Source organism: Grampus griseus (genome assembly GCF_964374135.1).
Source record: "Grampus griseus genome assembly, chromosome: 1".
NCBI lineage: Eukaryota > Metazoa > Chordata > Mammalia > Artiodactyla > Delphinidae > Grampus > Grampus griseus.
The window spans coordinates 153043625-153067086 of NC_139017.1; the positions used below are offsets into that span (position 1 = coordinate 153043625).

General features: G+C 51.0%; 4 protein-coding genes across 6 annotated transcripts in view; 2 read left to right on the forward strand and 2 right to left on the reverse strand.

Moving 5' to 3' along the window:
- The window catches only part of MTF1 (metal regulatory transcription factor 1), a 40945-nt gene extending 37054 nt beyond the window's left edge, over window positions 1-3891 (forward strand). For both annotated transcript variants that reach the window (XM_082654035.1, XM_082654036.1), the window contains exon 11: window positions 294-3891. In XM_082654035.1, the coding sequence (XP_082510161.1) occupies window positions 294-721 (428 nt within the window). In that variant the 3' untranslated portion in view covers window positions 722-3891. The remainder of the gene's footprint in view (window positions 1-293) is intronic.
- Window positions 3892-6213: 2322 nt separating this feature from the next.
- LOC309822329 (uncharacterized protein C1orf122) lies at window positions 6214-7428 on the reverse strand. 2 transcript variants are annotated; one of them, XM_082654043.1, is made up of 3 exons: window positions 7363-7428; window positions 6936-7137; window positions 6214-6686 (listed from the first exon to the last, which is right to left on the reverse strand). In XM_082654043.1, exons 2-3 carry the CDS (start codon window positions 6981-6983, stop codon window positions 6591-6593), a joined length of 144 nt encoding a protein of 47 aa, XP_082510169.1. In that variant the 5' UTR covers window positions 6984-7137; window positions 7363-7428; the 3' UTR covers window positions 6214-6590. The 2 variants fall into 2 exon arrangements, with proteins under 2 accessions (XP_082510169.1, XP_082510168.1); XM_082654042.1 differs by lacking the exon at window positions 7363-7428 and adding an exon at window positions 7229-7329.
- Window positions 7429-7488: 60 nt separating this feature from the next.
- Window positions 7489-11417, forward strand: YRDC (yrdC N6-threonylcarbamoyltransferase domain containing; the record flags this gene model as incomplete). The annotated part of the gene is made up of 5 exons (XM_082666250.1): window positions 7489-7880; window positions 8427-8541; window positions 8664-8783; window positions 10005-10147; window positions 10447-11417. 5 exons carry the CDS (start codon window positions 7489-7491, stop codon window positions 10514-10516), a joined length of 840 nt encoding a protein of 279 aa, XP_082522376.1. The 3' UTR covers window positions 10517-11417.
- Window positions 11418-12608: 1191 nt separating this feature from the next.
- On the reverse strand, window positions 12609-18009 carry MANEAL (mannosidase endo-alpha like; the record flags this gene model as incomplete). The annotated part of the gene is made up of 4 exons (XM_082666236.1): window positions 12609-13652; window positions 14747-14823; window positions 16153-16262; window positions 17460-18009. The coding sequence occupies 4 exons, from the start codon at window positions 18007-18009 to the stop codon at window positions 13016-13018; spliced, it is 1374 nt and encodes a 457-aa protein (XP_082522362.1). The 3' UTR covers window positions 12609-13015.
- Between the last annotated feature and the right edge of the window lie 5453 nt (window positions 18010-23462).

Consider the following 23462-nt stretch of genomic DNA (forward strand, 5'->3'; position numbering starts at 1 on the left):
TGGCTGGCATGGAGGGTGCCTGCGAGAGGGGCCGGAAATGAAGCTGGAAATACAGGGTGCAGCTAGATGGTGTGTGGCTTTTCTGTCTTGGAGGGGATGGGGAGTGTCAGAGCCTTCTTACTTGAGGAGGAACGTGGTCCAGTTTAAAGCAGAACCAACCCTGGAGCATGGCACGGCATCCACCCTTTCCATCGTTCCCGCCTCCGTGGTGCTGAGCTAGTCCTACACCCTCCTGTCCCTCTTGCCCTTGCCCTGCGGCTACTTGAAGAGCAGTCTTTCTCGCCCTCTCGCAGGGAGCGCAGTACAGCAGATTGGCCTCAGCGTCCCTGTGATCATCATCAAACAAGAGGAGGCCTGTCAGTGTCAGTGTGCATGCCGGGACTCCGCCAAGGAGCGGGCGGCCGGCAGGAGGAAGGGCTGTCCTTCCCCTCCCGCTCCAGCGCTGAGCACCCAGCCTCCTGATGAGCCCAGCCTGAAGCTACCACCGCAGACTTTTTCCCCGCCCCCGATCCCCCTGTCGTCCTCCGCCGCCTCCTCTTCCTGTGAGCAAAGCAGACAAGCAGTGACTCCTTCAGACCCTCAGACAGAAACGTTACGTGCCATGGATATGTCAGAGTTTCTGTCCCTCCAGAACCTGGACACGCCGTCTAATCTGATTCCCATTGAAGCACTACTGCAGGAGGAGGAGGAGATGGGCCTGACCAGCAGCTTCTCCAAGTGAAAGGCCCAGCCGGATGTGCTCACCTCCGGGAACAGAGGCCGAGCAGGAGGCAGAAGGTGCGATGCCTACCATCGTGGGGTCAGCAGTTTGAAGGAAGAAGAAATCTACTGTTTGAAATCCTCACCTTTCAGACATATTTTCTTTATTCATATCCCAGGAGCATCCATTTTTAAGGAACTGATCTTTGGAGAAAAACAAACAAAAACGGAACAAAACAAAAAAAAAAAGCTAAGTTATAAATGAACTGTTTGGCTGCACTGTATGTCACTTTCGCTTATTGTCATGTGAACTTGGAAATTAAGGTTACTCGTATGCATAAAAATTCTAAATGAAAGGGTGTGGTTTCCATCAATCTGATGCTGCCCATCACTTGCACTGGGGTCTTTGTAGTCCGGGCAGTAGCGTTCAGTGTGTCGGGTGTTGCTCCTCCTGTGTCTTTTGAGTCTGAGGCTGAAGCTTGTTTGGAAGGCCAGACCCTCACTCCATCAGAGAGGGAAGTGGCAAAGGCAGGTCAGACAGCCGTGAGCTGGACAGGGATCACGTGAGATGGTTTCATTGTCTGCGCTTGGTGTTGGTGGAGCTCAGGGTGACTATGGCAGGTGTCATCCTGCAGCCCAAAGGGGCAGCTGAAAGCCTGGCCCGAGGCCGCGGGGACGGTCCGCTTCCGCAGGGACCCCAGGCAAGTTGTTGACTGCTCTCTGTCCATGACACATGTGCAGAACAGGCTCTAGTGATGTGATCACAGTCTTTGCCTTCGGGTTCTCTCTTTCTCCGTTGGTTGCCAGGGCTTGCAGATCACAGTGAATTTTTCTCGGGGAACATCCCTGCTTTGTCCTAGAGTGGACATGTGGTTTATGGCCAGTCGCTGGCTGGTGGTCTGCCTTCCTTGAAGGGTATCTTCTTCCTCAGAGCAGAAGAGCTGCATTTTGCCGATCAGGAGAAGGTGCAGCTTTACAGGAGTTCTGTTCAGGCGGCGTGTCATCGGCAGGCCGGGTGTCCTGGTTCCGGGTTCCAGCCAGGCCTTGGTTGCCCCTCCCATCTCCGCCTCTCACCCCTCTGGATTTTGCATACAGCCTAGTACAGTGCAAAGAAGGATGTGACTTGCTCAGCTTAGTCATATGATTTCTAAACAAAAAACAAAAAAGAAAAAAAAAAACACAAAGCAATGATCTTCTACTCAGGGTAAAACAAAAAAATTCCCCTTCCACCAAAAAGCCTGAAATGTTGCAATAAGTTATCTCATTTGGAATGTTTCATTAAGTTGTATTATAGGAAAAAAATTTTTTTTGATTTGTGTATAGAATTATATCCATCTCTCTGCCTTTGGCTCTGAGTCAGTCATTGCCTCTTAAAATAAAACATAAAATACAATCCACACTAAAATGGAAAGTTTCTCTTAACTGCCTATGTCAGTGTAGTCATGAGTGCTCCCCCCACTCACTGAGCTCAGAAACTAGGCATGGCCCAATGTCCAGACTGGGCCTCTGCCTCCCAAGGGCCCCTTCCCTGCCTTGAGCGAGGGGCAGGGTGCCACAAACAGGGCTGCCCTTCTGAGTCAACGATGTCGGGCAGAAAGCAGCCGTAACTTGCCTTCCTTTCCCAGTCCCTAAGGTGGAGAGATATGTCACTCTCCTGTTTTCTGCGCCATTACTCAGGGCCAGCCAAGACAGTATCCAGAGCAGATCATCTACCTGGGAGCCAGAGGCCCTGCCTTTAACAGGATGTTCAGGGACAGATTTGGAGAAGAGGGCAGTGGTGGTAAATGTTACTGCCATGAGGAGAAATGGGCTTACCTACAAGCAGCTGGTGGTTTCTCATTGCAGGAGTCTAGTCACGAGAATCGGGTTTTTTTTTGACCCTCTGCACTCTCCTGTCCAAAAGGCTGGTGGGTTCTGGCGGCCACTGGCCTCAGCAGAAGTTGATAAGGCAGGAGGAACCTTCTATTATCGCAGTGGTTCATCTTCCTGGAAAACCAGCTGCTGAGCATGGGTTGTTCTTGACCGTCTCCGGGCCTTGCACCCATAGGAAGGTTTGCGGTAGGACCCTGGCTGTTTTCTCCACACCTTCCGAGATAGAGAGCAGCATGTGGGTCCCAAATGACCTCCCCACATGCCCGTCCTAGGCTCACTTGAGATTCGGTTCCCTGGGAGCTGAGGTGGAAAGCAGGAGCCTAGGGAAGGCCGTCGGAAGTGCCATGGTTGAAATATTGCTTCCCTCCGGCCAGCCCGGGCTGTGCTTGTGTTGGGGGTCCACCCAGGTCAGTGGCTTTTCTGCTCCAAAGATCAGGGGTGATGAAGAAACTGGGTTTGGGCTGACAGATTTTCCTAGTTGAAGTATCTGCCTTTTGAGGGTACTAGAGATTACAAGGGGGACCATCAGATCCAATCAGCTTTTGAAAACATCAAGAATGTGCTTAAAATGCTAGTGAGTGGTTGTGAAGAGTACGTTTACTCCACAGGATAGGCGGTCTCTCCTTTCCTTCTTCTTCCAGCACTCTTCCCCGCCCCTGTCCTTTCCATCAGCCTGGCCCCTAGTGTCAAGGATCTTGAAGAAGAGAGGGCGCTGGCTAAAGTGGAGCCACAAAGAGCCTTCATGGAGAGTGGTTTGCAAACCCACGAATGAACCTAGGGTGAGGCTAGGGAAGGTGTGCAGACTTCAGGTGAAATCACGCCTTTTTTCTTCCCATGGTAACCTTAATCATTTTCACCCTGTAGACTGAGACTTCCAGCTCCCACTAGCATCTCCAGTTATACTGCCCCTTTACAGAATGCTAGTCAGCCTAGGGAATCGTGGAGTTCACGGGCCTGGCAGGTGGCAGGAAACTTTGGCTGGCACCGCCAAACTGCCTTAGTGAATTTGGTCCTTCCCAGGCAGGTGGGTGAGGCATTGAGGGAAAGTGGCCCTGCCTTTCCTGGCAGTTTGGCCAACCTCGTGGGGGTATCACTAGTTTGATGACAGGAATTGGTGTCATTCATTGAATTCCACCCCTACCCCTCCGCCCTTGCAGAAGGAGATCATGGTACAAAGTCCAGGAGGGGCCTTAAGGTGTGAAGGCTTCTCTGGGCAGAAGCAAGGGACTTCTCTTCACCACCTCTGGGAGAGTCAGTAGATTGGAGAGTTTACTTTCAGGGTCAAGGCAGCGGGCTGATAGGGATAATGGGTGGGTGGGTTTTCCTGAGAGACTTTGTATAATGTGCTGAATGTGTCCAAAGGGACAAGTTTGCAGAACCTCATATTGGTATATTAAAGAAATAATAAAAAAGCACTTTACGTTATTTTATCTTTAACCCAATTGCTGCAATTTCTTTCGTGTGTGTGTGTATACACACACACACACACACACATATATACTTTCCACCAAGTTTTATTTTTTGCTCAGAAAAAAAGTTAAATTGAGGTGTGAAAAGAAAAGCACTTACCTTGGTGCAATATGTGTAGCTTGATGGTTGTTGTCCCATGTGGCCCTGGCCTGGCTGCGTTTTTCCACTCCATCAGCCCTGTGCCATGAGGCTGTCCATAGGGAAACACTATTATGCATTCTCAGCAACTGCTCAATCTATGCAAGCCTTCCCTGTGTGCCCAAGGGCGCCCCCTCAGGCTCTCTGAAGAACTGCTGCGGGTCCTGTTTTCTGCTGTTGAGGCCCTTTTTCATCACTTCTTCTTGGTCCCTTGCCATCTTTTCCCCCTTCTTCACCATTACAAAGTGATGCCTGAAAGGAAGAAACTGGTTGTTCCTAGGTAGACACCTGGCACCTTCTAGACTTTTATATTTGTAATCACGTTCATTGTCCTTAATCCTAAAGACTTCTCCAGAGTCACCGAAACCATTGATTTGTGGAACTGCAACAGTATTGCTAATGAGTTTACAATTTTCCTATACCACCAATCAGAAATATGTTTGGGGAAGGCTGTGGCAGTCGTGGGTGGGGCGGTGGGGGGCGGACAACATGAGCCATTTCCATACTGCTCCCCCTACCGCCCCTGTTGGCTCTTTAAGCAAAAGCCTCCAGCCCTCATTGAATCCAGTAAACAAAGCTGTTAATAATCTGCTTTATCAACTTTCTTCCTTTCCCCTCACTCCCCTCTCCCCCGCCCATTTTATCTTCAATTCTCAGGCTACTAAAGAACTGAGTTTTAAAATATACTTCAGCCAAAGCAGAAAGATTTCCATAGATCCAATATGCAAATGGAGCTGAGACATAGATCTGCTGTGTTCTGCTGTGACACAGATCTGTTCTGCTGTGACATAGATCTGAAATTGACCATTCCTAAATATTGGGGAGGGGAGAGGCAACAAAACTGAATCATGCATATTTCTGATTGGTAGTCAGTTTAGCCCGTTTCCTCTGGCATACGTTGGGGGCGAGGCTAGAGAAAGGGTCCCCTGTCTCTTCTCACACCCTTTGGGGAAGCTGATGATCACTGTTTGGGCATTTCTCATTGTTACTCCTGTTCAAGAGAGGGCTTCTCAGTCTGCACTGAGAAATGCAAATTAAACTGGATCTTTATGTCTATGTGTACATAGTACAAGCTTTTTTACTGGAAGCAAAGTTTAAAACCACACACTGCCCTTTTGGTGGTGTGCCTGCTGGGCCCCAAATCGGGTGATGATGTCGTGTCACTTTCTCAGCTCAACGCAGGTTCTACTTTTTCTTACTGGGAAATTTTTCATAAAACCTTTTCTTTTCACCAAAACCCAGGGGTGTTTTCTGCAATATTCTTATTATCCTTATACTGGTGCCAAGTCAGAGAGGCCTCTCTTGCCCTTTTCCCCCGTGTCCTCAGGCCTCCCCAGGGCGCTCTTTGACTCAACAGTCTACATCCTTTGTTGTGTTTTGGAGAATGTGTGGGTGGGGGGGGGGTCAGAGTTCAAGGTAGCTGTTCTCTTTCCCCGTAAACTCCTAGTCCGTTTGGGGAAGGTGGCTGGAAACAGGTTTTTGCTGACTCTCTGGCTCAGATCTTCTGGCCAGGAGAAGCAAGACCCACGAGAGCCTTCTTTTTTTTGACACACACTAGTCATTGGCCAGAGGTCTTGGTTAAATCCCAAATAGTTTTATTTGGATTATGTAAAAGCCTATCAAATTTATTTAAGTGTGAAACATGGGAACAACAGACTTCCACTGAGCGATATGAAAACGTTACAGGTTCAGTACTTCCAAAGGAAGAAACCTCCAAACCCAAAAAAGAATAAATATGAATTTGTATTTTTGAAGAATGTGAAACAATGGTGTTTGCTTAATTGCTCATTTTGTATAAACTTAATATTGTACTTTAAAATATCTGCTAAGAAGTGAAAATTTAACTTTTTGGAATTGAAAAAGCAATATTAAATACTAATGAAATCCTAATTAAATGCTTATTTAAATCTGGTAGTATCTGTGGCATTTCTTCCCAACCCTACCCATGGTTGACAATTTTCAACCACTTCACCCCCTCCCCAGCCGTCAGAGTTTTAGAGAGGGGACAGAAAGGAAAGGTCGGTCACCAGGAGAGTCTGCAGGTTTCCTTTTAATCAAGGCTCTGCTAAAAGTGTTTTGTGGGGCTAGGAGCCCCCAAAGCATGAAATGGACATGTAACACGACCTGGATCCCCCAAAGCAGGCCAAACCACTCTGGCGAGCACTGCTGGTCTGCCCAAATCTGGGTAATCAGACTGGGTATTCGTTGGCTACATTTCAGAGCTCAGCACTGCCTTCAGCCAGGATGAAGTGGGAGTGAACCCAGCTGCTAGCAGAGCTGCCACCCCGGCTGAGAGCCAAGTACCAGCCACTGCCAGTGAAGACTGGCCCCTTTATTGAAAGGGAGTTGTTCACAGTCCAGCTACCAGCCCTGGGGAGGGAGAGAAGTCAGGGCGCCCGGCTCGGGGATGGTCAGGGCTCCGTAGCTCCATCGCCGGCATCCTTTGGAAAGCCACCTCTGGCGGAGACAGCTGTCTGGGAGGGTGCTCCAGGTTTGGCTGAGACGTTCTGATTGGAACAGAAGAAAGAAAAAAAAAGTGAGGCTGGGAGGAAAGGCCTTGGATTAGGCCCGGCAAGAGATGGCCACTTGGCATCTGGATAGCACTTAACTTTTTCAAAGCCTCTCGCCCAACTGAAAGGCAGTGGGGGATAAAGCGGTGGGGACACTCTTCCACCCTCCAGGGGAAGCCAGAACTTAGCAAGTGCGGCCAGTGGGCAGTCCCCACCTCCCAGGCCCAGCCCGGGGTGGGCACTGACCCCGCCACCAGCCGGCTCCGGGCGCCGGCGGCCCAGCTGCCGCAGCATCTCCTCGCAGGCGGCGATGGTGTCCAGGAGCTGCCGCTGCCGCTGCTCCACCGCATCCAGCAGCTGCTGGGCGCGCTCATCCCGGGGCGGCTGCGGGGGTGGCCTCCCGCCGAGCCCCAGCCCCGCCTTCCCACGGTCCACGCCGGCAGCCTCCCTGCCCGGGAGAGAGCGAGACAGACGGTCAGGGCCGGCGCTTGCGCGGGGTCAGAGCCCCTTTCCCCCCGCCCCAACGGGCCCCCTCTCACCCCCGTGACCAGTCTGAGCCCGGGCCCCATTCCATCTCCGCCTGCGCGGCCCGACCACCGCCCCCCTTTCGGCCGCCCCCCCTCCCCAGCCCTGCGCTAAGGCTCCGCAAAGCTGCGCCCCGCCCCGTCCCCACCGGTCTCCTTCAATCCTCCTGGGGGTCGCGGTCCCTTTAAGTTGCCCAGCACGGTGGTGGGGTGGAGCCTCCCAGACCGGAAGATGACTGGGTGCGTCACTTCCTCCCGGAAGCAGGCCTGGGCGGATGTCTCCGGCGCGTCCGTGCACGGGGCTGAGGGCCGCGGTGGCTGCCAGCATAGGGTTGAGCGAGGGGCCGGGGGGCTCCGCCCGGAGCGGGCGCCTTCTCCGTCCGCCGAGCCCCGCTCCGGCGGCGCCGGGGGCCCGGCTGTTCCGGCTCCCGGGGAGCGGGGCCGTGCGGGCCGCAAACCCGGAGCGCGCCGGCTGGACCGAGGCGCTGCGGGCCGCCGTGGCCGAGCTGCGCGCCGGCGCCGTGGTGGCCGTCCCCACCGATACGCTGTACGGCCTGGCCTGCTCGGCGAGCTGCTCGGAGGCACTGGGCGTCGTGTACCGCGTCAAGGGCCGCAGCGAGACCAAGCCGCTGGCCGTGTGCCTGGGCCGCGTGGCCGACGTCTACAGGTGAGGACGCCCCGACCCGGCCCTGTTGGGGGCGGCACCGCGGGAGGGGTTTCCGGTGACAGGCTTGGGAGACTGAGGCGCGGAGAGCGGGAGGGGCTTGTCCAGGCTCACCCGGGAATCCGGAACTGGAAACGTGTATGGAGCGCTTAGCGTCTGCCAGGCCTTGAACGAGATCGGGGGCGCAGCGATGAACGAGGCAGGCGGGGTCCCTATTCTTCTGGCGTTTTTGTGATAATGGGCGGGGGGGGGGACGCCCACGGTTTAAGAAAAAAGAGGGGGAGCACGGTAGCTTAAGTTAGTAGAGAGTGCTTTGAAGAAAGTAAAACGTGGAGCGTGAAAGCGGTGCAGCTGTTGTAGCCTGCTGGTCCAAGCCTGGGGCGGTCCTCTGGAGCCCTGCTTTCTGCTCAAGCTCTTGGGGGTGAACAGGGAAGACAGGCGGATCCCATTGTAGACCCTCGGGTCACCTTTCCTAGATCTGCCTAGAGTCTGGAATAGGACCAGCAGTGCTTTTCATTTGGTTGGATTTGTGTCCCCTCTGTTTCCCAGGTACTGCCGTGTGAGAGTACCTGAGGGGCTCCTGAACGACCTGCTGCCAGGACCAGTGACCCTGGTGATGGAACGCTCGGAGGAGCTCAACAAGGACCTGAACCCCTTCACTCCTGTGAGTCAGATTTTCTCTTGTGTCCCCAGACTTCCGCCGTTTGGCTTTCGCTAGGATCCAGGCCAGAGCCATCTCCCACCCCTTCAACCTTTCTGAGGATCCCCTTTCTCTTCGCCTCATAGCTTGTAGGCATCCGGATTCCTGACCACGCCTTCATGCAGGACTTGGCCCAGGTGTTTGGGGGACCGCTTGCTCTCACCAGCGCCAACCTCAGCTCCCAGACCAGCTCTCTGAATGTTGAGGTGAGTTACCCAGTCCTCCCCCTGGAAATGTCACCAGGCCACAGTTTCCTCTGAACCAGAGGGGCTGATGGTTCACTGGAATTGCCTGGCAGGGGAGCTGCCCTTTTGGTCTGATGGTGGGAAGTCTGCCTAGGTGGCCGGGGTGGGGGAATACAGAATGATCTCGGAAAAGGTTTATTTTAAAGTTTGAAACGCGAGGGGGAGAATTGGTGTTGTTTTCCTATTGTCTTTTTAACAGTAAGAGACATCATAAGTACATATTTTTCTCATTCTGTCGGGATAGCAGTCGTTGGAGAATACAGTTGGGTGATAAGTCTTCACAACTTGCTGTAAAGAAAGTTAAGACTCTGAAAAGTTAAATCACTTATCCCAGGGACTCCTGGTCCTGTTCTCTTACCTCTGTCACAAGCCAGGTCAAAGAAGGGATCACCCACGGGAATTCCCTGGCCATCCAGTGGTTAGGATTCCGCGCTTTCATTGCCGAGGGCCCAGGTTCAATCCCTAGTCGGGGAACTAAGATCCTGGAAGCCGCGCAGTGTGGCCAAAAAAAAAAAAGACAGCAAGGATCGTCCTAATCCTGTCTTGGCGGAGTGGCTTAGAATGAATGAGGACGCAAAGAAGTTTGACTGAGCGTATTTCTTTTCTCCTACTGGTCTTAAATGCAGAACATAGCAAAGTGACTTTACTTTCATAGTAAAGTGTTTCCATGCCCAGACATAGAGAGTGGGTTCAGGGGCTTTGGAGAGTGAGAGCCCAGCACCCCTTCTTATTCTCAGGCTTTACTTGATCCTGGTGGCTATATCCTAGGCATTGGTGATGGGGATTCTTACCTTTTCGGCAAGCAGCTTACCTATCCAGCACAGTAACTGGTATTTATGATCCCCCATCCCAAATTCCCAGGCCTAACTGCCACTGCAGTGCCTTCATGCGGGGTGAGGGTGGAGAGTGGTGCTCTGGCTCAGTTAGCAATTCAGTCCACAGTTCTGAAGGGGAACTCCTTTCCATAGCCCAAGGATTGAGTGCCAATGGCGTGCAGTTGCAGAGTCCCCCCCATTTCTCCTGCCCTGATCCAGAGTTTAAATGAGGTTCCTTACCCTGCTTAGAGGAAGATGCCTGCTGTTTTAGTGCTGTGTGATCTCTGTCTTAGGTGCCCTGTGTGCGGTATGACATCATTGCAGATGCCAGAGGTGGTGTCCATGCTCTTCCTCTCCCTCTTCTCAGGAATTTCAGGACCTCTGGCCTCGCTTGTCCTTGGTCATTGATGGGGGACCAATTGGGGACGACCAGAGCCCTGAGTGTCGACTAGGCTCAACTGTGGTTGACTTGTCTGTGCCTGGAGAGTTTGGCATCATTCGTCCGGGTTGGTGAGTCTCTGCTGTGGCACAGGGATAGGATTTGAGGGAGGTTGGGAGATGCAAACAAAAAAAGGTTGTCACTCCTGTCTTGCCCTGAGGGGAGCGGGCAGGTTTGGAGATGTGGTGGGTGGAGTGGAACTCAGTTTGCTAGTGTTTGCTGGCTTTTTCAGGATTCAAAAGGATTCATCAAGGGTTTGATGAACAGAGCATAGTATGATCGAAGAGTTTAGAGGTCCCTGATCTCCAGAATCTGGTGGGCTCGGGGCTTTGAGAAGTCAAACCCTAACTGTCCTCCATTTCCTCCCCAGTGCCCTAGAAAGTACTTCGGCCATCCTCCAGAAGTATGGGCTGCTCCCCTTACGTGGATCCTGCTTGTGAAACTCCGGAGGAGGGAGGGCGCAAGGACTGGTGCTGGACACTATGTGTCCGACTGCTGGTGGCTGGCAAGGCCTCACTGGCAGAGGCCGCTGGGGCTACAGTGTTACTAGTCTGACCTTTTAAGGCAAAGTTTCTTTCTGAACACTACGGACCAGGCCTCAGAAGCTGCTGGTTAAGCCTCACACCTGGTTGGGGAGGTTATATTTATTTATAATTTCATATATGAGCCAAAAGCTGAATACAGGTTTTAAGAGTATTCCGAGGATGGCCTTGTTCTGATAAGTTTTTTCGATCTTTGAAAAATAAAGAACAGATTTGGAATCTAGTGAGAGCTTCTCTGGTGGGTAGTGGCACTTAAGGTCCAAATCAACTAACACATTGGTTGGTGCTTTTCAAAAGTCTCAAGTGACCAAGTGCATGAGTTTTATGCTTCTGAAGCTGGAACCAGTTTAGGACAAAAATAAAAACTGTAGAGCCATCGACCAAACACTGCTTCCTCTGAACCAGGGGGCTGGTTCTTTGCTGTAATTGCCTGGCGGAGAGTCACCATTTTGGTCTAATGGTGGGAAGTAAGCTCAGCTGGCACAGGGGTTGGGGGTGGGGTCCAAATTAAGGAATATTGGAAAATAAATCTCTACTGTCCTGTCCAGCCACTTTTTTCTTATTTATTCGTAATATAAATTATAATGAATTATACCTACAACACCTTTATTTAAATGCAGTGTCTACTCAGCAGCCTTTATCTTTATTCATGTGTATACAAGTGTTAAAAACATACTTACTACTGGGCATTTGAACTTTGTTTTTTCTTTAATAGAAAAAATGCTGTTAAACATCTTTGTGAATGTTTTATTTTCCTTCTTTTGAATTATTTCCTTGGGGTAGGATTACTGGGTCCAAGTGTGTGGCCATTATCTTGGCTCTTGATAGAGGTTAGCCTTCAAAAGAACTGAATCAAGTTGCACTGCCATCAGCAGTGTGTGAGAATTACTGCCCCTGCCCCCCCCCCCCCCCCGCTTCTGGCCATACTTTTACTATTTTTAAAAATATGCATATGTGAACTGAAGCCTCAGTGTCACTCCCTTGTAATTTATTCCAGGTCATCATCTAGCCCTTTTCACCTGTGCCTGCCTGCCTTGGTTTCCCCAACCGAGTCACAGCAAGGGGACCAGGCCTGCCACATCCGTTGGTGGGATTTAGTACCTGTTAACCTAACTGGAGCTGGGAGTCCTTGTGACCAGTAGGGCTCACTTCCTCCCCTCTCCCCTCACACCCCAGTTCTCAGAACTAGGATTCAGTCTGAGCCCATAAACTTCTCAATACGGTCGTTTCCAATGCACATATTTTCAAGTAGATCCTAAGAATTTTTCCAAGAGGGTGTCCCAGGGCTTGCTTTGAGGGTCCCTGCAATTAGCATATTCGTTTATTTGTAAATAAGCACTGGATTGTTAAATATTCCCTCTAGAAATCTTGTTGAAACTAATTTCTTAAGCAAACTCGACTCTTCGTTGTGCTAACACTGTAGCCAGCCCATCCCATGTCAATTTGTCACAGAATCTGAGGAGTTAAGAGTTCGTGGTCCTGAAGGGATCAAAAGGAAAGCTGATTTGAGAATAGGAACAACACGTCATTTTTAATACAAATCACAGTCGCACTGAAAATGGCTCTGGTGAGTGGGCCTCATTCAGTTCAGGCAGCTAAAGGGAGGGGGGTGTCCTAGTCCTCCCCCTGGAGCTAAATGTTTACCTAGGAAAACGGAGGCTCTGGAGCGCAGAGGTATTTTCTTCGAGGAAAAAGAAGAACTGAACTCCCAGCACTGGGCAAAACAGCAAAAAGGAAAAACTTGTAGCTGTGCTTAGGCACTAGCTACAAGGCCACACCAAATGAGGAAAGCTGGCTCCTGTAAGCTTCGGAAGACAGGAGCCATCCCTGGTCGAGTTTTCCCCCAGCACCTGGCACGCGGTAAGGTGCTCGCGGAGTATGTGTTGAATGAATGTGTGAGTGCTCAGGATTATTTCCTGATAATTGGGTTCGGGAATCTACTGGGAAGAGCTTAAACTGAGAATGTTCCCTTTTAGAAAGTCTTAAATGTGGTTCCCTAACTTGGGGAAGACAGATGACGTGGGAAGGAGGCCTGGAGAGGACGCAGGTTGGCAGAGAGCAGGGTGCATGCTAGCCCAGAGCCCTGACACCCTTCTAAGACCAGTGACTTGGCGACTCCAGAACACCAACCAGCTGAGCTCCAAGTTAGACGGGATTGTCTTAAAGTGTTCTCACTGAGGATGTGGAGCTGCCTTGGGCTAAGCCCAGCCACCGGCCAGCCCCTGGGGTTCCCTCTCTGGAACACCACTTAGTTTCCTGTCCCTGCAGGGCACTCTGGCACCCACCTGCCTCAGAAGCACTCAGCCGCTGACTTGGGAGCGAGTGCCGAGCCCCACGTGGTGACATCTTCCAGTGAGGCTGGGACGTCAGCACCTCCCGCCCCTGCCTGCAGGCCCCTCACATCAGCCACTGCTCCTTCTCTTTGATGAAGTGCTCTGCCCAGCGGCGCGTCAGCTCTAGGTACAGGCTGGGCTGATGAGGCAGGTAGTCCAAATACAGCCGAGTCGGTGTCTTCTTGGGAATGGCCTTCTCAATCTGGGTGCCCTCGTGCCACTCGTTGAAGGAGGTGATGGAGACGATCTCGGGCCTCACGGTCAGGGCTGCCTGCAGGGCCGTCTCATAGTACTTGCCGTTGACCCTGTTCCGCGTACTGTGGTTGTTCCAGGGCCGGATGCTGGTGTCAATGTAGCCAGGCCCCACGCTGGGAATGAACATGAGGTTGTTGGCATCGCAGAAGTTCTTCACAGCTTTCCAGTTCTGATGGGAGGAGCCGAAGGAGAAACCATTGGAGGCAAAGTAGGTGTACATGCCATCAAATCCGGCGGCCAGGATGTCATGGGTGTGGCCCTCCTCCACCAGCAGCGCTATGAAGACCCCATCGTAGGGGGTGTTGCGGATTGAGTGGGGCCCGTTCGGTGTCAGGAGGTGGGCCCAGGCCTCAGGGGATGTCAGGTAGGAGTCATAGATATAAAAGAGTGGGAGGCTCTTACCCATGCTGTTCTTATAGCGGTAAAATGCACCATGGGAGCCATACCTGAGGAGCAGGAGGAAGAAAAGGCTGAGCCAGCAGCCTAAGAGAAAAGAAGCCAGCACAGCCGGAGGGCTGGCCATGAGTGAGATCCTTCCTGATGTCCAAGCACGATTTTGAATCCACTTGGACTCCACAGTTGGACTCATCATGCCTCTAAGCAAGAACCCAGTTCCCTCCCACCCTCCCCCGAGCCTTGTCATTCCTCTATTTAAGCCTCACTTCCCTGCCCCAGGCCGAGCCACCACCATCTTCTATCTGGACTGTACCGACAGCCACCTAACTGGTCTCCAGGCTCCCACTTCCACCTCCCTATAACCCAGTCTCTTTTTAAAGCGTACATCAGATCTGACTGCTCCTTACCGGAGACCAGCAAGGCCCCACCTACTTGATCTGACCCTGCCCACCGCCATTCCTGCTATTACCCCATCTATCGCTTCACTCCGGCTACACTGGCTGCCGTCAAGCTTGTCCCATCAGACGGCCTTTGGATCTGACAGCCCCCTGCCTGGAGTTTTCTGCCTGCCCCAGATCTCTGCAGAGCTGACTCTTCCTTTAGGTGCTGGCTTACATGTCACCTCAGAGAAGCTCACTGGACCACCCATTCTAAAGTTGTTTCTTGGGCACACTGCTTTATTCTGTTATTACTTCTTCATAGTATAGATCGCCATTTGATTTGTCATCTATAACCACTGTCTGCTCACTGCACACCCGCCCGAGGATGTAAACTTTGGTAGCCCTACCCACTGCTGTACAACTGGGACTTAGGACAGTGCCTCGACACCTGAAGGCACTCAATAAATAGTTTTTGAATGAATGATATATGCAAGCCATTTGCAAGCCACTTTGCACATATATTAGCTCATGTTAACTCTCACAAGACTCAAAGGTTAAGAGGACTGCCTCTGATCACAGAATGGAGGCCGCAGAACCAGAATTCAAACCCAGGTTGCTGTCTCCAAGCCCAGTACTCTTTTACTCTTTTTAGATGCTGGGGACATGGGCATTCTGCCCTTTTGTCTCTTGACCTGCGCCTCCAAGCCTTCTAGCCCTACCCCATTTAGATCCCCACCAAAATCCAGGTCCCAGAGCAGGCTTACGTGTCAATGATATACTTGATGTTGTCATGCAGAGTGATGTCATCTCGGCCCTTGTAGGGTTGGATGTGGAAGGCCACCTGCCACAAACAGGAGATATTGGTCAGGTGAGTATCTGTCCAGAGGCCACAACCTATAAGGCTCGTGCTTCAAGTATGGGTTGGAGAAGAGGCTGAGTTCAGGAGAGACCTGGCAGTCATGGGCACAGTGTAAATAAAAGCAACCACTGCCCTCAGGGCCCGAAAAACAGGGGTGAGTTTTCCCACCTCCCACAGCAGGGCCTCTGGGAATCATTCTGATGGGCTGTTGCAGGCTGGCCAATAGGTTTCAACTTATGTGCCAGCTCCCAGTGGTTGGCACTAGCTGCCTGAAACTATGGGAAGACGTGTCCATAGGAAAACGTGCCATGATCTGTTTAATGTGCCAGTGATGGGCTCAGGAACAGGAGTGGGGCTTGTTTTCATCGTTTTTCTTCTTTTGCCACACACAGGTAAGGGCAGTGACTTACTTGATTGGTACACGTGGGGAAAGTAACTGGCCAGCTCCATCCTTCCTCTTGAAAGAGAGCCTGCCTGGTGAGAGCACGTGTTGTGCTTTACTCCTTGAGGCCCAGTACTGCCTCCCACTAGGGAGTTGAGGCTGGAGTTCAGTCTGTGGGCCTATTTGGCCCTTGCCTGCCCTCTCTCCAGGATCAGGGTCTCCAACCTAACCTCTATCACCATGATATTAATTTAGTCTCCCATTTATCCTATATTTTTCCCAAAAATTTTTTTCAGAACTCAAAAAATAAGAGTGACATAGTCACCTAGAGAAATGGTACAGATGAACCGGTTTGCAGGGCAGAAATAGAGACACAGATGTAGAGAACAAACGTATGGACACCAAGGGGGGGAAGTGGTGGGGTGGTGGTGGTGGGATGAATTGGGAGATTGGAATTGACATATATACACTAATATGTATCAAATAGATAACTGGGCTTCCCTGGTGGCGCAGTGGTTGAGAGTCCGCCTGCCGATGCAGGGGACACGGGTTCGTGCCCCGGTCTGGGAAGATGCCCACATGCCGTGGAGCGGCTGGACCCGTGAGCCATGGCCGCTGAGCCTGCATGTCTGGAGCCTGTGCTCCGCGACGGGAGAGGCCACAACAGTGAGAGGCCCGCGTACCACAAAAAAAAAAAAAAAAAAAAAGATAACTAAGAAGAACCTGCTCTATAAAAAATAAATAAAATTCAAAAAAAAATTGACATAGGCATTATTTGTTAGACCCCTACCCACAACACCACACTTACTACGTATTTGCATACCTGGGCTAACGCCAAGAACTTTGGTAGAGGCACTATCCCTGTGGGTGGAGGAGGGGACATCTCCAGAATCGGCCAGAGAGCATTTGACATCTTCTTGGAGACTCACCTGGATGTTGTACTGATGGGCAGCGTCCAGAATGGCGGGCACCAGGTCATCTGAGGGTTCCCCATTATCATCAGCCATGCCAGGTGGGTACCAGGACAGGACCAGGACGCCTGAGACACAACACAGAGGCTACTTCAGAGACACACAGTACCCCACAACAGAGAATTCCTTCCTCACAAACCATCTCCAACTGCGGAATGGTTTCTGAATGAAACCTTGAGGGAGACTCCTGCCAGGTTCTCTTCTTGCAGATCAGATCCCTGAGCTGTGAGTCCTGGAGCTGTCCACGCCTGCGGTGCTGAAGCTCAGTGACTGCAGGAACCCTAACGTGTCAGGCCTGGAAGGAGCTGGGAGCCTCGGCAGCCTCTGGCCTGCATTAGCAAGTAGTTAAACAAAGGGAAACGGGTGGACAATGACACACCCACCTGGAAGGCACAGTCCTGTCTCTGGGGGAGAGGAGCACCTCTGAGGTCCCTCAGGGAGAGGAGCCCTGAGCAGAGGTCATTTTACCCTTCCCGTGGGAAATAACATTTGTCTCAACTGTCTGCCCCTCTAGATGGTAGAATCTTGAGGGATGGCCTCTGTGCTATTTATCTGTGAATACTCCCCACCACTGTCTCTGGCATTCGATTTTCCCACCACACAGTAACCATTTCCAGAGAAATTGAAATGTACTGTAAAATCCAGCAGAATTCAGTGACAAAATCTGAAATAAGTCAGCCTCCCCACCCCAGCCTGCCTACAGGGGGGCTTCTTTTCAAGCAGAGTACTTGAAAAGCTCCCAGGCCCCTTACAGCAAATAGAGCAGGGTCCATCATACAACGTGGGCAAACTTTCCTTTCTGCAACCAGCAAACTCAGGAAAGGATGCTGCCCTACCCTGTGCCTAGTGTGAAAGCAGAGGCCATCCCAGGCACTACTGCTCTGAACCCCAGACTCCTGCGGGGCCAGGGCACCCAGGCCTCACTTAACCCAAACCGAGAAGCCCAATAGACTGCCCTCCTCTCCTCGCTCTCCCTACCTGGGACAGCCCTGGTGCAAACGCCTTCCACTGGCCCTCCCAGCAGCTCTGCTCTAGGAAAGGGCCCTGGAATGGTAGGGGGTCAGAAGGCAGAGGTGGAGTAGTCTGAAAACTAGGAGATGGGGGCGGGGTCTCCTGGTGAGCATGGGATGAGAGTTCTAGAAGAGAAGAGGTAGAAGCCAGGCTGACTGGGACCAAAGGCCCTGTGATAGGAGCAGTGGAAGTTGGGGTGTGGGAACGAAGAAAGGCGAGGCTGGGGGCCCAGCGACGGGGGAGGGGGAGCTCACCAATGGCGGCTTCCTTCAGCTGGGTCATGTGCTCCCGCAGCACGTCGGGGTCCCGGGAGCTGTAGGGCCCCAGCTCCGGGTAGAAGCTGGAGCCCAAGTCTTCGGGGGGGCTGTGGCGGCCGCGGGGGTAGCTGGCCGAGATCTTGGGGTCCCAGTGCGGCACCATGACGTGGTCCCAGTGAATGTAGTGGCCCTCGCGCCGCGGGCTCCCGTACCACGAGTAGTAGAAGGCGTGCAGGTCCGAGTAGACGCGCAGACTCTGCCCGGGGGCGGGCTCGGCCTCCGCTGGGGCCGGCCCCGGGGAGCTGCCCGGACCCGCGGTGCGGGGCGGCGGCGGCGGCGGCGGCGGCGCGGCGGGGACGGCCGGGGCCCGGGCGGCCGGCGCGGGGCCCCCCTCGGGGCGTCGCTCAAAGGGCGCCAGCTCCAGGCCGGGGCCCAGCGCCGGGAGTCCGTCCGGAGCCTTGAGCGTGCGCAGGCCCATGAGAGTGCCGAAAGCGAAGAGCAGCACCAAGAACAGCGCGATGCAGGCGCGGCGCCGCCGCCGGGCCATGGCGGCCCCCGCGCTCTCCGCGTCCCGCCCGGCTACCTCCCGGCGCGCCGCGCCATGGCTGCCCGCCCGGCTCCCGCGCGTCGCGCAGCCCGCGCGCGTCCCAGGGAGACGGCGACTCCGAGCGCCGAGCGCGGCGTGGGCGGCTCCCTGCCTCTCCCCCGCAGTGCGGGCGGGCCCGGCACACAGAGAGTGCAGGCGGCGCAGACCAACTGGTCGCGAGCCGCGGGGGGAGTGGACGGGGAGAGCTACGAGATCCCGGGCCAAAGAAGCAGGGGCCAAAGTCAAGGCGCGTGGCTCGCGGAGGGTCTGTCGCCTTTCAGCCTGGGGCAGCGGCGAAGGAGCCCGCTGGGGGAAAGGGAATGCCCTCCTCCCGCAACCCAGGAGAAGGTCCGGGCGGTGGCGCTGGAGGGCGTGGGAGCATAGGGCAGGGTGGGGAAGAAAGCAGTGTCTGTGGCTGTCCCTGTCTCCAACGACCTCCTTCCCCGCTAGGAGTCAGACACTACAGACACTGGCTAGAGTGGGAGGATGAGGGAGACCGTGACTTGCGCAAGGTCACATGGACTGGGCCTAAGTCCAAGGATCAGGACTGTCTCCTCGCCAGAGCTCTTGTCACTGTCCAGCCTGCCTGCTCTCCGGGCCAGTTGTCCCAAGCTCTCTGTCCTTGGACAACCTCCTATAGTCAGTGAGGACTAAATAAGATGGCTACCATGAAGCAGTTTTTACAGGGCCTAACAAAATTAGCACTCAACACTTGCTCGAAGTTCCTTCTGGACTCTGAGCTCCAGAGAGCCGGCGCTGGGTCACCTTTGCCTTTTTAGATTCCAAGCGCTTGGAAAACAGGATGTGACACTCAGTGCCCAGGGTTGCTTGTGGAGTGAATAACAGACTCTGATGTGATATTCTAGAGACAATGTTAAGTTTTTCACTCAACACTGATTAAGTTCCTACTCTGCGTTACTCATTATTTGACTCATTAAGAAAAAGTTTTGTTTATCGTCTGCCTCCTTCTCTGGTCCATGAAGACAACAATTCTGTTTCATCAGCCACTATATCTGCAGTGTCTAAAACAGGGCTTGGCACACTGGTAGGCGCCAGATTCTCATTTCTTAAGTAAATGAATTGTCGGAAACTCAGGAAGAGGAGGAGCAATGTGGGAAATGTGGGTAGGTTTGGAGCCCAGGAAAGTACATTCAGGAGAATTCATGGGAGTGTCGACGAAAAATTAACCAGTCGATCTAAGACAGAAATGGAAAATATTATTCGAGCCATATTTGAGGGTTATAACCTGGGAAGAGCATCTCAGAAAGCTCTGAGAGCTGTTCCGCCCATTAAAAGTCAAGGCAGAGTTATATAGGTTTTTTTGAGACAGAGGGCTGTACATTAAATGACGTATTATTGACAGTTTACATAATCCAGATCAAAGCCCCATGTGATCCCTTAGCAAGAAGGAATGTTATCCAAATGCTGGAGAAAGTGAGGAGAACCCTACTAGCACTGTTGGTGGGAATGTAAATTGGTGCAGCCACTATGGAAAACAGTATGCAGGTTCCTTAAAAAAACTGAAAATAGAACTACCATATTATCCTGCAATCCCATTCCTGGGCATATATCTGGAGAAAACTCTAATTCGAAAAGACACGTGCACCCCAATGTTCACAGCAGCACTATTTACAATAGTCAAGACATGGAAGCAACCTAAATGTCCATTGACAGATGAATGGATAAAGAAGATGTGGTGTATATAGACAACAGAATACTACCCAGCCATAAAAAAGATTGAAAAATGCCATTTGCAGCCACATGGTTGGACCTAGAGATTATCCTACTAAGTGAAGTAAGTCAGACAGAGAAAGACAAATACCATATGATATCACTTATATGTGGAATCTAAAATATGATACAAATGAACTTATTTACAAAACAGAAACAGACTCACAGACATAGAAAACAAACTTATGGTTACCAAAGGGAGTAGCAGGGGGAGGGAGAGATAAATTAGGAGTTTGGGATTAGCAGGTACAAACTACTATATATAAAATAGATAAACAACAGGTCTTAGTGTATAGCACAGGGAACTATATTCAATATCCTGAAATAAACCATAGTGGAAAAGAATTTTAAAAAATAACAATGTTATCTTTAAGGAGTTGTCTTATTGATGCTAGGAGAATGTTGCTCTTTATAGTTGAGCAGGTATTTCTGCTGATGGGGAAGATTTGGTCGATGCATGAAGCAGTTATACAATGCACAGTGTGGGGAGAGAGGAGGCCAAAGGGCACATAATTTTTTTTTTTTTTTTTTGGTACGCGAGCCTCTCACTGTTGTTGCCTCTCCCGTTGTGGAGCACAGGCTCCGGACGCGCAGGCTCAGCGGCCATGGCTCACGGGCCCAGCCGCTCTGTGGCATGTGGGATCTTCCTGGACCGGGGCACGAACCCTTGTCCCCTGCATCGGCAGGCGGACTCTCAACCACTGCGCTACCAGGGAAACCCGTGAAATTTTTTATGTTTAAATTTTTCTGGTCTTGCCATAAAATATGAATTTTATTTCACAGCATTAAGTGTGAATTAATGTTAGAGAAATGCAAATCAAAACTACAATGAGAGGGGCTTCCCTGGCGGCGTAGTGGTTGAGAGTCCGCCTGCCGATGCAGGGGGCAAGGGTTCGTGCCCCGGTCCAGGAAGATCCCACATGCTGTGGAGCAACTAAGCCCATGCGCCAAAACTACTGAGCTTGTGCGCTAGAGCCCGAGAGCCACAACTACTGAAGCCCGCGTGCCACAACTACTGAGCTCGTGCACCTAGAGCCTGTGCTCTGCAACAAGAGAAGCCACCGCAATGAGAAGCCTACGCACCACAACAAAGAGTAGCCCCCACTCGCAGCAACTAGAGAAAGCCCACGTGCAGCAACAAAGACCCAATGCAGCCAAAAATAAATAAATAAATAAATTTAGATAAATAAAATAAAATAACCTAATAAAAAAAAAAACTACAATGAGGTATCATCTCACACCAGTCAGAATGGCTGTCATTAAAAAGTCTACAAATACCAGATTCTGAAGAGAGTGCGGAGAAAAGGGAACCCTCCTACACTGTTAGTGGGAATTTAAGTTGGTGCAGCCACTGTGGAAAACAGTATGGCGTTTCCTCAGAAAACTAAAAATAGAATTACCATATGATCCAGCAATCCCATTCCTGGGCATATATCCAGACAAAACTGTAATTCAAGAAGATACATGTACCCTCTGGGACTTCCCTGGTGGCACAGTGGTTATGACTCTGTGCTCCCAATGTAGGGGGCCCGGGTTCCATCCCTGCCTAGGGAACTAGATCCCACAGGCATGCCGCAACTAAGAGTTTGAGGGCCACAACTAAGGAGCCTGTGTGCCGCAACTAAGGAGCCTTCCTGCTGCAACTAAGACCCAGCGCAAACCAAATAAATATTTTTTTAAAAAAAAGAAGATACATGTACCCCTATGTTCATAGCAGCACTATTTACAATAGCCAAGACATAGAAACCACCTAAATGTACATCAACAGATGAATGCATGAAGAAGATGTGCTACAGGGGCTTCCCTGGTGGTGCAGTGGTTGAGAATCTGCCTGCCAATGCAGGGGACATGAGTTCGAGCCCTGGTCTGGGAAGATCCCACATGCCGTGGAGCAACTAGGCCCATGTGCCACAACTACTGAGCCTGCGCATCTGGAGCTTGTGCTCTGCAACAAGAGAGGCCGCGACAGTGAGAGGCCTGCACACGGTGATGAAGAGTGGCCCCTGCTCGCCACAACTAGAGAAAGCCCACGCACAGAAACGAAGACCCAACACAGCCAAAATTAAATAAATAATTAAAAAAAAAAAGATGTGCTACATATATACAATGGAATACTACTCAGCTATAAATAAGAACAAGATAATGCCATTTTCAGCAACATGGATACAACTAGAGATTATTATACTAAGTGAAGTAAGTCAGAAAGAGAAAGACAAATACCATATGATATCACTTATATGTGGAATCTAAAATATGTTACAAAGGAACCTGTCTATGAAACAGAAACATAATCAGGGACACAGAGAATAAACTGGTGGATGTCAAGGGGGAGGGGGGTGGGAGAGGGTTGGATTGGGAGTTTGGGATTAGAAGAAACAAACTGATATATATAGAATGAATAAACAAGGCCCTACTGTATAGTACAGGGAACTATATTCAATATCCTGTGATAAACCATAATGGAAAAGAATATGAAAAAGAATGTATATATATGTATAACTGAATCACTTTGCCATACAGCAGTAATTAACACATTGTAATTCAACCATACTTCAATAAAAAATAAATTTAAATAAAAAAGAAAAAAAAAGTGTGAATTAAGTAGAATGTGTTCAGCTCCAATAGCAAACACCTGATTCAAACTGGCTTACACAATGCGGAAACATATCTCACAGCGCAGGAAATCCAATGGGAGGGCAGAGTGGGTAGATGCCCTGGTTCAACAATGTCATTAGGGACCTGGGATGCTTCCATCTCACTGCTCTGCTGTCCCCATCATTGACTTCACACCAAAACTGGCTCCACTCAAAGCACAAAATGACTGCCACAGGCAGCATGCTTCCTTTTGCCAACAAATAGACAACAGTAAAACCGATTTCTCTTTCCCAGAAGCCCTAAGAGGCATTGGTGGTACAGTGGTGAGCATAGCTGCCTTACGGAAGTCCTAAGCAAGCATGTCCTTGAATCACATTGGTCTAATATGATTTAGGCCTGTTCAACACAAACAGATTTTTGCCAAGCGGGAACGGAATGACCATGACTGGATTAGATTAAATTTTTGCATTGAGCTAAATGTTGGGGAGAAGACCATAACGTCTACCATAGAACCAGATGACTCTGGGAATGAATAAGAGAAAAAGAATAAGGATGGAACTTTCAGGAACACCAGGATTTATGGGTTGAGCAGAGGAAGAACATGTGAAGTAAACTTGAGAAAGAATCATTAAAGAGGAAGTAAGAGAATTGGGAGTGGGTAGTGTGGTCTTAGATAACTAGTGGGAAGGTTCCCCAGCTCTCAATTATTCCACTATTTCTGGGACTGCTCTGCAACACAGCGGTGGTCCCCACTGGCCATGCCTGGAGTCCTTAACACTACCACCCATCCCTAATGGTTTGACCCAGGGCTAGAACTCTGACCCAAGGTGAACTGACAATAGCGCTCTGTTTCCCATTGTACCAATCATGGACACCGACCCAAGAGTCCTCGATTACAATCATTCTTTGGGATTTTTCTCTCTGGTGCTGAGGATAGATTCAATCTTTCTATCAAAAGGCAATGCCATTAAAAGAGAAGGAAAAAGAGAAGAACTTATTGGTATGGAATTCCTGATTTGGTTTCCTCGAGGTCTGGTTTCAGTGTGAAACCCTGAAATAATCTAGTAAGTTACAATTTTATTCTAAGT

Coding starts and splice junctions, on each gene's coding strand:
- LOC309822329 (XM_082654042.1), bottom strand. CDS start 7,263: ATGGAATGGGGCCCGGGCTCAGACTGGTCACGGGG. Junction 7,138..7,228: donor GGCTCAGACTGGTCACGGGG/GTGAGAGGGGGC, acceptor TCTCCCGGGCAG/GGAGGCTGCCGGCGTGGACC. Junction 6,687..6,935: donor CGGAGCCGGCTGGTGGCGGG/GTCAGTGCCCAC, acceptor TGTTCCAATCAG/AACGTCTCAGCCAAACCTGG.